Source organism: Urtica dioica, chromosome 6 (genome assembly GCF_054948205.1).
Source record: "Urtica dioica subsp. dioica isolate 48M chromosome 6, U.dioica_male_clone48M_v1_H2, whole genome shotgun sequence".
NCBI classification, from domain to species: domain Eukaryota; kingdom Viridiplantae; phylum Streptophyta; class Magnoliopsida; order Rosales; family Urticaceae; genus Urtica; species Urtica dioica.
In genome coordinates, this window is record NC_142761.1 from 40,274,141 (window position 1) to 40,289,010 (window position 14,870).

The 14,870-nt window shown below is 35.8% G+C and overlaps 1 protein-coding gene across 1 annotated transcript; it reads left to right on the forward strand.

The window, feature by feature from the left end:
- The first annotated feature begins 2,428 nt into the window (after positions 1 to 2,428).
- Positions 2,429 to 10,979, forward strand: LOC149394125 (helicase-like transcription factor CHR28). Its single transcript, XM_089616758.1, has 11 exons — positions 2,429 to 2,642; positions 3,770 to 4,000; positions 4,406 to 4,980; positions 5,724 to 5,795; positions 5,911 to 5,988; positions 6,078 to 7,065; positions 7,717 to 7,847; positions 8,309 to 8,530; positions 9,190 to 9,732; positions 9,811 to 10,020; positions 10,602 to 10,979. Exons 2-11 carry the CDS (start codon positions 3,859 to 3,861, stop codon positions 10,704 to 10,706), a joined length of 3,066 nt encoding a protein of 1,021 aa, XP_089472884.1. The 5' UTR covers positions 2,429 to 2,642; positions 3,770 to 3,858; the 3' UTR covers positions 10,707 to 10,979.
- The last annotated feature ends 3,891 nt before the right edge of the window (positions 10,980 to 14,870 follow it).

The window sequence follows — 14,870 nt, forward strand, 5'->3', positions numbered from 1 at the left end:
GAAACTTAAATCATATATTATTTTTTTATTATTTATTGTCGTCCACCTTCAATTTCAATACATAGTTTCGACCAGTTTTTTTTTTTTAGCTCATGTTTTCCATTTCTTTTAGTGTACGAGACCCACAACACATACTTGACTATGAAGGTTGAAAACGTGATACTCTATTTGGATAAACAACGAGAAGTCCATAACGAGTTTAGATGCAGCACAGAGTCCAATTAGTGGACAACAATAAGATAAACAAGTGAGTACTTTATCAAGTTTCTAATCAGGATGGTTGTTTTATGATTTGTCAGATGAATAAGCCTAAAAATGAGTTAGCCGTCACTTGGCATGCAATATCTCGATAGTCAAGACTATGATTTCAGTCGCCAACTCGCCATATATAACAGGCTTTCACATCTACGTACTAGCTACCGTTGATTTTTCACATCAACTTGATCTTGAGAGTGTGCACAATTATTCAGATCTGAAATTGACTTTTAGGTGAGAAAATATTAACATTATTCCAATTTTAGGGTAAATTAAAATGAAATAATATTAAAAAATTTGTGTTTGTATTTGTAAATAAAAAATAAAAAAAAAAATATTTTTTTTGGTTGAATGATAATTTAAGTAAATACCAGGAGATAAAGCTAAAATCTTAGCAAATTAAGGAAATAAATTTACAACTAAGGAAATAAGAGTGATTATCTAAACTTTTACTTGGACAGCATAAACTTTTAAAATTACCGAAATCATACTAAAAATTGCTTGTGCATCGTGAGAACATGACACTAAACGAAATAAATTTCAACTAAGGAAATAAGAGTGATTATCTAACTTTTACTTGAACAGCATAAACTTATAAAATTACCGAAATCATACTAAAAATTGCTTGTGCATCGTGAGAACATGACACTAAGCAAAAACCAATACTATGTTTATAATGTAAACTCCAATATTTGACAATGAAATGAACTATGCAAGTACTAAAATCTTTAAAATCCTCCCTAAAAAAAAAATCCTTTAAAATCAGCGACTAGATACTGTCTAATATTCATATTATATCACCTCAAATGTTATTTATAGTTTTATACTTACAATTTGGGATTGATGATGTTTCGATGCTTAGTGAAATTTAATTTGGTCTCCCCTGAGAGTACCCAAATTGCCGTTATTTCTCGAGTAAATTGTCCAATCGTGACAAACCGCTCATTTTATTTTTACTAGATTGAAAATTGTTTTACTTGACATTATTTCTTCTTTGATATATAGCAAATCGTACACATTTTGGGACTTTTGGACTCTCATTGGCACTTTGGATGATTTGTAGATATGATATTTGAAGTTGTCATGCTAACCCGAGCAATTCCCTCCACGATACATCATACATATTTCATCACCTAAATTAGTAAAATTCAATTTAGATTGGCTATTTAAGAAACTAAAAGATATTACGAAGAAAGTAGAGATAATTCAATTTACAGGGGTTTAAAGAATTCTAAATAACTACTATAATTTGAAAAAACACTTTTTTTTTAAAGCATTTAAAACCCAAAAAGCTTAGACAAAATCCGAAAACAAAGCACTCCACAATTATATCATTATCAATTGCTATTGTCGATCACTTACCTCTTTGGAGTGAGTGAAGCAATTCATAAGAAGTTCGTCCATCCATTACTGCAAGTCTGCGATCAACAACGATCGAATCTCCTTCGAATCTCCGATCGTTGCCGCTGGGCAGCTCAACCATTGTTGTCTTGTTGCGACGACACTTTTTCATGAGACTATATCATTCATTATTGCTGATAAGTATATATGTATAGTTGTTGACTGTATGAAAGAAAATGAGATAGCAAGAGAAAGAATTACATTTAAATGAATTGGTTTTTTTTTATTATTAGTTACCTATATCTCAAAATTTAGAAAAATTGAAAACTAGTTTGGATTTTTTTTTTCTAATATTTTAAAAATTAATACGATTATTTAATTAATAAGGACATATTCAGTTCATAATAATGAATAATGTGTTGCAATTAGCTTATCTATTAGCTTTTTATAAAATTATAGTCAAAATTTCGTTTTATTAAGAGAATAACTCACTTGGTCGAAGTAAATTAAATGAATTAAAACTGTTAATTTAATTTATTTCGACATAGCTACATCATCCAATTTATTAATTTTGTACTTATCAATTAAATAAAAATATTTTTTGTGTGTGTCTTGATTGATTATAGTTATGTTAATAATATTATTCCTGTAATTTTTGTTTATGCGCAAGTTAGATGGAGATTAGAAATTTGGAGAATTTATCATAAATTTCACACAAGTAAAAGACAGCAAGCAAAAAGTATTAAAAAAATAAATAAAAAAACCGTAAGCAAAGACTTTATATGTATTTGCTTCGTATTTTAGTAGTACCACGAGGATCTAAGAGGATTTGACTAATCAATTTCCGAAACGAGAAAAGGCAAAAGAAGAAAAGAAAAAAAGAAAAGAAGATAAAAACATCATCAATTGCCATAATTTTTGTTCCCTCCCAAGCAATTAACAAAGGAAACAGTCCTCTCTCTCTCTCTCTCTCTCTCTCGTTTCCGTCTTTGAAACCCTGCGAAACTCCGTCGTCGTCGACTTCATAAAAAATCATCGGTTCTCTGGTTAGGGTTTTCCTCTCTCGCTCTATCTCTGTATGATTTACCTAACGAACTGTTTATTTTCCTTCGGTTTACCTGGGACTAGTATAATTTGGATTCCTTTCCCTTTCGGAATTGGAGTTGTAAGAATCGAAGTTTTCCATTTTTCGGATTAAAGTTCTGCTCTTAGCTCTTGATTATAGTCTCTGCATGCCTGATTGTCGATTTACGTTCTTGCGATTTAGGGCTTTTTCTTTTCCTGATTCGCTCTAATTTTTGTTTGGCCGTTCGAATGCTAGAATTTTCGATTTCTTTTTCCAATGTTGGCGTTTCTCAGGGTTCGTTTGGGGGATTATATGAACGAGTTTTGGAATGTCAAATATGCCATTCTCTGTTCTACTTAGAACGATTTAGCTATTTTTGGCTAGATTTCTCTCCGTTATGAGTGTGAATCGATCACAGCATTTTTTGAAATTCGTATTCATGAGAATGTGATACAATCAGTTGTTGATATTTGTGGGGTACAAATCTTGGGAGAATGGTTTCTAGTGTCTGTGACGTATGTTGATTTGTGAATACGATCCACAAGTAGTCTGTTTTCGTGGCTTAGCTTACTAATTTACAGTGACAGTGTTGAACAGAGTTTAGCTTACGATTCACTTAGACGGTACTATACTTATGGGGCATTGCCAATAGTGTTTTGGAGTTAATCTGCAGTGGCAATATGTAATAAAGGTTTTGGCTCTTTTTGTACCGGAAAAGAATTATATCATGCATTTGGAAATCCAACATAAACAATCAATCGAGTCAATTTTGTGCTCATGAAGTGTGGTTAGCTTTGAATACATCAAATTTCTCCGTTTTCAAAATCAATGATTTGTATTCAGCAGAGGCAGTGTTCAATTTCACTAGTTCTAGTAATTTCTTCTTGCAATCCTAGATATTTGCAACGAGGTGATAATGAATTTTTTTCGCAGAACCTTTCTGTACTATTAGGTACTTGATATTATGATTCATCTTGGAGATGTTGCTTGAGTAGATGGATTTGCATCTTGATCTGACATCGTTACTATGCCTTAGCGAGCTATATTATCTTGTCAGTGTAGTTAGAAACTCTATTTATTCTTCATTAACATGTCAGTATTTCGCAGCTCACTCTTTGAGGTCTACTCTACTCACGTCTGAAGAAGAATTTCGTATATGAATTGGTTAAATCTGGGAAAGATAACGTGGATTAATAATGGCTATGAATGAAACAATAGACCTCATTTCATCTGATAGTGAAACTGAAGTGGACGTTGTGGGAGAGACAAATCAATCTTCTACCTTGAGGAAACTTCCTAATACGCTATCTGGATCAGGAAGAAATGCAAATTTTAGAGGTCAGATTTATATATTTATTATTATTTAAAGGAAATGAAGTCTTAGGTATGCTTCTGTGATCTATGTTTGCTTTGTTCGTTAGCATTTTACTTTACTATATCCTTTTTTTTTTTTTTTTTTTTTCTTATGATATTGTAAATAATGTTTTTTATACTTCAGTATGTGGGATAATTGTTTGTAATAATTAGTAGTTAGTGTTAGGGCTGTTCCAGACTAATTGGTAAAAGTCTAAGCATAAATTAGTTATGTGCAAGGCTCTTAGCGTTTTACAAAAGTTTCGGGTCTCTTAAATACCTGTTTATCCTTTTTTTTTTTTTAATGTTTTGTTTTGTTTGTAGACTTTCTAAGGTTCATAATGCTACATCCTAATAAATGATAAACTAAAGTCATTTCTTTGATTTCAGGTTATGCCGAGCCGCCCCGAAAGGTTGCATCGTATAATCATGGAATGCATGCTTTAAATGGTCATTCACTTAGTGCCAACGGTCATACACAGGGGAAGGCACCAAATCGTTCTCAATACAGCGATGATGTGGGACCATCGAATCAAAATTCTTCACGGGAACAAAAGTACCGTGATGGAGACGCTTATCAACATCAAACTGGGCGAACATTTCAAATCGGTAACGGGTTTGGGAAAATTTCCCCCCAGCAGGTTCCAACAAGAACCCTTCCATCATCCATGTATCCATCTACGTCAAATAATGTGTTACGTCATGGCACTCAGAGTTGGGAGACTCATGGAATTCCTCACCATCAAGCAGGGTCGAGTTCTAGCTATAACAAGAGCTATGCCAGGGATTCTTCTGGTGATGCTTTCATGTATGAAAATAGCGGCACTAGGCTCTTACCATCGTCTTTGATGCAAGCCAGGTCTGCCACTGCGACTATGGGTGGTGACTCTTCGTTCCGCACAGGTACTGGAGAAGAAAGGACTGAGGAATCTAATGAAAGTTTGATATATCAAGCCGCATTGGAGGTATGCTTTTAGTTTGGTACATATAGATGTTAGAATGAGATGGGTAGCTCAATTCTTTTTAATCATACGTGCGTCGAAACATTTTTGACTTGCTGGGCAAGATTAAACATAGCATCGTTCTAATATTATCTTCCTTTTGTAATGAGAGTGTGCGGGATTTTTCTTTTTTGGTTCTCATTCAGGATTAGATGAGTGCCTTATAGGGTCGTGTATTTTGTTTTCGTGTTTTTGTTACCAAAGTGGTTTTCCGTTTCAATAAAGAGTTTCTTCTAAAAAAAAATGCATGTGCATCTTTTGTGGTTGCAAGCTCTTCAATTCTTATATACGTTCAATTTTTAGTTGCTTCTTTGCTGGGGATGAATTAGATTTGACATAGAAGAAGTGCAAGGAGGAGCAGCCATTTTCGAAAGTGTACGAGGACAATTAATCAATAGACTACCAACCAACCACCACGCTAACCTATAAAAGTGTAGTCTCGACAAGTTACAAACACATTGTCATATAGCTTACAAAAACTGGACTCCATTGTATCTTCTGATACTTCTACAGCCATTCACTTGATCTCCTCATCTTCTCTAACTACCAACCTAACATTGCTTGAATAGACAACAAATTTTCTTATTTTGATCAGAATAGCAAGAAAAGTCACACTGAAGTTTGTTTTCTGAATATTTTGTTGGAATGACTACTGAACTTGAATTATTTAATTGGCATCTTAAATTTCTTGTTTCGTTTTTTTGCAGAATCTCAGTGGACAGAGAAATGAAGTTAATTTACCAGAAGGCCTTTTGTCTGTACCTCTTTTGAGACACCAGGTATGATGTACGAGTCCATCTGCTGATTGTATGATTGTTTATTTAATTTTTTTTTTTTGTTTTTTTTTTGTTGTGAATTTCACGACCTTAACATTGAGATTCTTTTGCTTCACAGAAAATTGCATTGGCATGGATGCTTCAGAAAGAAAATACAAGTTTACATTGTTGGGGTGGAATTCTAGCTGATGACCAGGTCAATAGCTCAAGCAGATCCTTAGATTATACTTAGTTATTGATTATTTCCAATACTTCTGACTTAAGTCTCATCTTCAACTCTTTCAGGGTCTTGGCAAGACAGTTTCCATGATTTCCCTCATACAAATGCAGAGATCTATACAATCGAAATCCAAACCAAAGGATTCAGGCGATCACAAGACTGTTGCTTTGGATTTAGACGATGACAATGATGGAGATAATGGCAATGTGAGTTTGGCTAATAGGAAGACCGAAACTGAAACTGTCACATTGGATATTGACGACGGTGACGAGGCTAAGAATGGTACTAATAATAATCAGTCTAATAATGTAAAGGCTGAAGAATCTGATGAAATTAAACCAAAGCTAGAAGCCAGTACTTCTTCTCGAGCATTCAATAAGCGAAGACCGGATGCTGGGACACTGGTGGTATGTCCAGCGAGCGTGCTTCGACAGTGGGCCCGGGAGTTGGATGATAAGGTTTCAGATGAGGCCAAGCTATCTGTCCTAATTTATCATGGTGGTAGCAGGACGAAGGATGCGGTTGAATTGGCCAACTTTGATGTGGTTCTTACCACTTACGCCATTGTAACAAATGAAGTCCCGAAACAGCCTATGGTTGACGACGAAGACGATGAAAGGAATGGGGACAGGTATGGACTGTCTGGTGAGTTCTCAAATAAGAGAAAGAAAAAGGCCTCCGGCGTTAATAAGAAAGGAAAGAAGGGTGAGAAAGGATCCGGTGGCCCGGGTACTGATCTCGGTGGTACTATTGCAAGAGTTGGGTGGTTTAGGGTGATATTGGACGAGGCTCAGACGATTAAGAATCACAGAACTCAAGTGGCAAGAGCTTGTTGTGGTCTTCGAGCAAAAAGAAGGTGGTGCTTATCTGGCACGCCTATACAAAACACGATTGACGACTTGTATAGTTACTTTAGATTTCTGAAATATGACCCGTATGCTGAGTATAGATCGTTTTGCAACACGCTTAAGCTTCCAATATCCAGAAACGCAGTTCAAGGCTACAAGAAGCTTCAAGCTGTTCTTAGAGCTATAATGCTGCGGCGGACAAAAGGTAAATATATGATCTTTCTGATATGTTCTATATATTTTTATTTGACCATGTATTTATGTTTTTGTTATTTGTCGTCTGTATTTTTCCTTGTTTATTTTTCTAATCCGCCAAATTTGGGCTTAACCTTTTTATTAAGCTGATAATGTTAGAAAATAGCTATAGATGACCAAGAGATGTCTTGCGGGTACATAACAGATTTTTCTAAACAATAGGGAAGAATTGGAAAACCTTATGTTGGGGCTCTTTCAGAGCTCTTACTAATCTGATAGGGAGGCCGAAAACCGGACCCGCCATTAGAAAAAGGACCGCATCTAACTTAAGTGAGTCGAAGCCCATGGCTTTTGAAACTATATATGTATGTTGAGGGGTACTAAAGGACCGCTTATAAAGAGTCGACAACTGTAGAGAGAACCTGAGGTGTACTATCTGGAAAAGTAACAGTTTGCTAGCACTAACTTGCTTAGCCTCGTAGAATTCTTAAGTCTGTTGAGGGGTCATAGGTGCTCAGGTCCTTGAAAGATGAAGAAATATTGGTTTTCATTATTCGTAGTATTTTATGTTGCTCACTGTTTTTGCTTCTGGCTATTTTGACTATCCAGGGATACCTTTATAATGCTGTTAGGTTGGACCTCTGATCTTTTTTCTTTGTAGGATCATTGATTGATGGAAAGCCGATAATCGACTTACCACCAAAGACAATAAGTATGTCTAGGGTGGACTTCGCAGCAGAGGAGCGAGGCTTCTATACTCAACTGGAATCTGATTCACGTACTCAGTTCAAGGTCCAGTGTATTTAATCATGTTCTCAATTGGTGCTTTATTAGTCCCTATTGATTCATTGGATGCTGATAAATGGATATAAAACAGGATTCTGGTGGATAGTTGGTCCTGAAATTGAGTACCAAACTAAAAACAACGTATTATCCACTTAAAGGCAACACTGCTAGGAAAAATTCCATTTTTGTAGCTCGAGAGTACATACATATTTATATTTTACTTAATGTAAGCATTGGAAAGTTAGCATCCAATGGACTAGAATTTCTTGAATAAAGCAAACACGAAGTCCAGTCATCAACCAAATCAGGAATTTCAACTTGCAGCGGATAAAAATCCTGTATTTTACGTACTGCACTCTGTTGAACTATTAGTTCTAGTCTCGTAATGGGTGCTAGTGGGGTAACGGGAAGTACTTTTTAAATTTTCTATCTCAGCGACACTCAATTTTGTTGATATTGTATTGCAGGCTTATGCTGCTGCTGGCACATTGAATCAGAATTATGCCAATATTCTTCTGATGCTTTTGCGACTCCGACAGGCTTGTGATCACCCGTGTCTTGTCAAACAATATGACACAGATAATATTGGAAAAGATTCAGTTGAAATGGCTCAAAGACTTCCTCAAGAAATGCTTGTCAATTTATTGAGTCTCTTGGAAGCTTCACAGCCTATCTGCCGTAAATGTGAAGTATGCTATCTTCAAACTTCATACGCTTGTTACCTTCACGCCTCCCTCTTTCACTCACTAGACATGATATCTTTAAAACTTGTTATTGGCTATTCCTTTAAAAATATGCATGAGTTTGGTATAATAGTATGAATATTGTGTGCAAGCATTATTCTAGTAGTTATGAGATCTACTATTCATCAGAATCTATTTCCATATCTGTTGGACCAGGCCATATTACTATTACTGGTTTCTAAATTTTTGTAGTTTGAAATCGTAGTGGCTAGCTGGTATCTTTCTGCGGCTTTGCCTGTTTTAATTAAAGGTCCCTCAGTTTCTTTAAGAAAAAAATCGTAGTGGCTAGCTACCAGTGTTTAGATGCTAAATGTAGATTTTATTTATTTATTTATTTTTCATTCTTTAATTTGTATTTTTGTATGTGCATGAAATCTTCTGTCAAAACAATGATCCTAAATCTGTCAGCACCTTGCCCAAAAAAGCTGAGTATCACCAAACCTTAACTTAGAGATGCAACTTTTGAAGCAATTAGACCAATTATCCTTTCTTTTAAACCACTTCTCTCTTTTGTATAAAATTTTAACTTTCAATTTTTTTTTTGGCTTCGATGGCGTAATCGTGTTTTAGTCAGCTTGGTGAGCTATAATGAATTCTATGTACAGGACCCCCCTGAGGACGCCGTTGTTACAATGTGTGGCCATGTTTTCTGCTACGAGTGCGTGTCGGAGTATCTGACCGGGGACGACAATATCTGCCCCGCCACTGGTTGCAAGGAACAAATCGGCTCTGACGTAACTTTCTCAAAGACTACTCTGAGAAGGAGTATCTCTGACGATCTTGCTGGCACCTCTAATGATTTCCAGTTCGTGGATAAATCCATAGTCATGCAGAAAAACTACAGCTCTTCCAAAATCAAAGCCCTGCTCAAGATTTTGAAAGATAATCTCAAACAAGACGGCCAAGAAGTCTTAGATGAGAGCGACTCCGATTTCGAAATCGATGTCGAAGTCGTAAAACACACGACACGATTTTCGAGCGCACCAGAGGGACCGATAAAAACCATAGTCTTTTCACAGTGGACTAGCATGCTGGACTTGGTTGAGACTGCACTGAAACAAGCCCACATAAAGTATCGGAGACTTGATGGCCAAATGAGTCTACTTGCGAGAGATAAGGGTGTCAAAGATTTTAATACCAACCCAGAGGTTTGCTCTTTGGCGCTCTTTTTGCATCGGTCAGTATGGTATTGTGATAGTAAGCCCTCAAGTGTTTGCGTTTTTCAGGTCACGGTGATGATTATGTCACTAAAGGCTGGGAATCTCGGTCTGAATATGGTCGCAGCGTGTCACGTTGTTCTCTTAGATCTTTGGTGGAATCCCACGACAGAAGACCAGGCTGTCGATCGTGCTCATAGGATCGGACAGACTCGTCCTGTAACTGTCACCAGGCTTACCGTTAAAGATACTGTGGAAGACAGGATATTAGCTCTTCAGGTACCATTCCCACCTATTTTTGAACTCCAACAAAAAGATTATGCGGAAAAGAGCATATCGGTGGAGTTCCTCTCGGTTCACGGTTCCTTCTTTAAATATGCGATCCTTAAAAGTCGAAGAAATATCCAAAACAAAATGGTTTTTTTCTCGAGTTGTAAAGAAATGATTACAAAACATCAAGTTTGAGTAAAAAAAAGAACATTTTCCGATTTCGTAAGATCCTCGATACAAAAGATAGTTAGAAGATTTCAAGTGGCTATTTGTCTCCCGAAGGGGACCACCCTAATTTTTGCTCAAAATTTGTTCATCTTCTCGCTCCAATTTTCTATTATTATAGCAAACAGTTTATTTAACTAAATGATTTCTATTGACAATAATACACATAGACTCTTACAATTTTTCAGGTTTGTACCTTGTATAAGGGGCTCAAATTTAGTGAAATTTCTCGTGCTTTTTTTTTAACCGCCATGCCCACAAGTTAAATTTATACCATCTTTTGATCTTTGACCATGCATATTAATAAAATTATTTATTTATTTATTTAAATAAAGGTATTATATTAATAACATCATATATTGCAGGAAGAAAAGAGAAAGATGGTGGCATCAGCTTTTGGTGAAGATCACAGTGGTGGCTCAGCAACTCGGTTGACGGTCGACGACCTCAAATATCTATTTATGGTTTGAAGATTATGTACTATTGTTTTGGGTAAAATGTAGGCAGGTAATTATTTATCTTGGAAACGCTCTGTGGTGGTGCCTCCAAAAATCTAATCACTAAAATCGCTTCTTTTTTGTATCGGAGGGCCTTGCAAAAAGGCAATTTTTGTTCCCCCCCCTATCGAGAGTGCCGTTACCTACAAACTAAACTAACAAACCCAGGTCTCTTCTGTGTATATATATATAATGATGTACATGATCAAATGCCTGAAAATCGGTTTAACTTTTGTGTAACTTTTATGTCAAGTCTTCTCTTTCCCTCTCAAGTCCTAACCCGTCTTCTACAAAGCCTTATGCCTCGTTTTTTTATAATTTAGTTTTGACATCTCACGCACATTAGCCCCTTTCATCATCTCGCTTAAGAGAGTGCAAGAGTTATTCTTTACTGGAGTTATAATACAAGATTATCGATTAACCTTTTGCTTTATTAAATACAATTATTGCTAAGATGAAAACTATATAAAGCTAATGGAACGCAGAGTATTTTAATTTTCTCCGAGGAATTGCAGATCACCGTTGAAGCACACATTTGGTGTTAAATACGAGGCCGGAGGAGGAAGTGATACTCTTGCAATAAAGATTTGTAGATCACTCGAGGAATACCCAAACGAGTCAAAAAAAAGTTCTTTATGTGGGCGTAATTGTTGTGTAGCCTATGAGTAATTTATTTTTCGTCACATCTGTTCAACGATTTAATTGGGCGGCGAATCTCGCCGTGCCCTCATCCAAAAATCTCCTGGCTTTGTAACAACCTCATAGGCCACAGAAAGTGTTTTTGTTGATGGAGATCGTGTTACTTGAGAAAATGCCGTTCGTATGATGTCTTGGATGGTGGTTTCAGTTTGGAAGACTTGTCCCCTTTTGTTTACACCGAGTAATATGCAGTTCCAGGGACGGAGCCAAGACATGTAAATGAGAGGGGTTAATGTGCAAGAAAATTTTCAAGGGACTAATTTGTAAACTTTTAAGGTAGAATACAAATAAATTTTCCCCCCCTATGAGGCAACCCTCAAAGAGTATGAGAATACAGATGCTAAAGGTATTGAGGCCGAGGGTGCTGATCCTTCGAATGCTAAACAATTCGCGAATCAAATGCCGCTACTCTAGCATCAGCTTGTTCTCGACCTGTTTATTTCTTGTTATTCATATGCTTTACCAGATATTCATACGCTGCGACCAGAAAAAAAGGTACTAGAAATGTATGCTAACGAAAGAGCTTTGAACTGGCATCCTCACTTATTTACAATGAAGAATAAATTAGGTAAATAGTCAACTAAAACGTTTGGAATTGTTATATAGTCAATGTTTCGCAAATCTTAGTTAAATAACCATAAAAATGATGTGGCCTAATAAATGAAATGACTATTTACCTAAGATTTACGTCTATAAATTTATGAAAGTGGTTATTTACCTAAGATTTACGAAACGTGGGCTATTTAGCAATGTCAAACTATAAATGTTGCTATTAACCTAATTTAAAATGAGAGCTTCAAGTATATGAACATTTTGCATGTTGGATGTCTTGACAATGATTGTAAGTGGAGTGAACCGACTTAAATTAGAGAAAAAAACATAGTAATTTTAATAAAAAAAGGTGATTTTTAGTATGATTTCTTTTTAGTAAAAAAACGTTATCATACATGATGGATACAATAAATCCATGCTTTCTTGTTGAGAGCATCACTTACGGTTGATATTTATTCTCGTTTTACTTTCATGTCCTCGCATGCTTTCGTTGAAAGTTTTCCACACTAGTCTCAGGTTATAATTGTCGACAAAACATTCCTTTTTTTTTTTTAGAAATAGAATCCGTATAAAATGATACTGTACCGTAAAGAATATCAATGGTAGAAATCTACCAAGCAAATAAGCTAGTTGTCCATGAAAAAAGTAAAAATTGTAAAAAATTATGGGCGATTCAATGTGACCCATCCTAATATAACTACTTTACTCGTGGAAGATAGATAAAAAAAACTAGATATGTGAGACAAACTAGACTCAGACTCAGTTTAAGAGAAAATCGTCTCTCTAAATTATGGACCACCGTCTTATGTATCTGACTCCACAAATAAGTGGATAGACAATTCCCTCCAAAGCCCACGACTGAGACGTAAGGTCGTCTTTGCTTCCTTGAAAGAGAAATTGTCTTGAAGGTGCCGAAACCTCGACGGAACATTCCTTAAGTCGTATTATCAAGATACTTTATTTACAACATGTGCAATGGACGGTGATGTACATGTGTTTCCCCCTTTCATTGAGAGTTTTTTTTTCCCACCAAGTTAAGACAAGCCATACGAGGCAGACCTGACCTTTCTATTGAATTATGTTGGAAAACTAGGGTATTAGAAGAGCATTTAATACACCAGGTGATTAGATGATTTGTGAAAAATATTTGAGTGGAGTCCACCATCAAATATGATATTTTAGAGAAGATTTTTTTATCCTTGTTCTGAATGGTATAAGATTGATTATTAATTTGCCAACAAATCTTATTTACACCTGATTTTCCTATCGTAATTGATATGCACACATAACATACTTCAGAGATTTGAAAAACATGTTTTGCATGTATGCATAAAATATTCAAACATGTACATAAAATATACAACTAAAATAATTTAAAATCACATTATTAGTTAATAGTTACTGTTGTTGCTTGTTTTTTATAACGATTGAGGGACTTGAATGGTTCGACTCGAGGCCTGACCAAGTAACCGCACTCAAGTCTGAGTGTGTTCAACTCTAAGTCTCGAGTATGCTTCGTCGTTTCAAGAGCATCCTTTGTTCGTCGTGGAGACTTGAGAATAATAATAAGAAAGCTAGAATGGCGCGTAGGTGTTGTGATATTTTCATACGCAAGTGCACGTAGTTTCTCAAATAATTAAATAATTTGCATATAATAAATAAAACACAAAATAAATGATTGGTGAACGGATGTGAGGAAGGAAAGGGCTACGGCTTTAGTAAACTCTCATATGATCGGGATTCCTAGAACTACGAACGATTTTTCGGTTCTCTCTCTTCACTAATCACACTCTCGTTACTTTTATTGCTAAATCTCTCTCGAGCATCGAACAACTTATGTCATAACCGGGTTTTTATCTCTCGATCTCAAACCCTAAAAATACGACATCTCTTTTTTCTTTTTCTTTTCAGCTCAACAAAAGAACATATACAAAAATAAATAACAAAAAAAAAATATACGGTGTTCAAAGATTTTTTTTTTACTTTTTTTTTGTTGACTTGGAAACTCACTAAAAAACTAGTCAAAATTTTTTCGGAAATGACTCGCGATGAGGTCCTTACTAGATCGCACAGTTCTTTGTGAAAATGTCTTGATCGGCTAGGCTGCGTTACGTGGCTAAGAACGAGAATGATTAGTGTTTGAATTTTTGTGCAAAGGGCTCTACTAGATAAATCTTCTCGGGTCGGCTCTTTGGCTTGAAAAGGCTCATCCTAACGCCTATATCATCATAACTAGATCAACATGTACTCTATTTCGCCTCGATAAAATGTTGGAGGGAATCTCACTTAAGCGGTCAATCTAGCTACATTACAAGACACCCTAAAGACTCGGACGTACATATTGGGGTCAAATAGCGGTAACACACAAACTTATACAAACACGATCACACTCAATAAGTTCATGACTAACAACCGTATGCATAAGCTTAAAATCCTATAGTTTCGAAGACAAGCATTCTATAATTCAACTCAATACAAGGCAATCACGCACCAGTTTCTACCTAAAAGATGAAGTTACACTAATAAAAAAAAATACCCGATAAATAAGACTCCCCCCTAAACTTGAAATACACATTGTCCAAAATGTGTTGGGCATAAAAATAGAGGGGATGGAGTATTTTTCTGCCGGGATGGCTCTTGCGCAAATGTGCTCATCTATGCTCCGGAACGTTTTTTTATTATTAATTTTTTTTACGAAAAGCTGGAAATTATATAATAAAAACGAAAAAACTGGAAAACAAAATATTGGATTGTCTCCCAACAAGTGCTTTAGTTAACGTCAATAGCTAAACGAGACCTCTTTCTAGCTTGCGTCTCGGCGGGTCTCCTCGTCGAGTCTTTTCCGTTTCTCTTTGTACGGTGGTGGCCATTCTCCTCTTCACAGTG

What these genes read in the sequence shown, in the direction of transcription:
- LOC149394125 (XM_089616758.1), top strand. Translation starts at nt 3,859, where the DNA reads ATGGCTATGAATGAAACAATAGACCTCATTTCATCTGATAGTGAAACT. An exon ending in CTATCTGCCGTAAATGTGAA is followed by an intron (nt 8,531 to 9,189) that starts GTATGCTATCTT and finishes TTCTATGTACAG; the next exon opens with GACCCCCCTGAGGACGCCGT. An exon ending in ATTTTAATACCAACCCAGAG is followed by an intron (nt 9,733 to 9,810) that starts GTTTGCTCTTTG and finishes TGCGTTTTTCAG; the next exon opens with GTCACGGTGATGATTATGTC.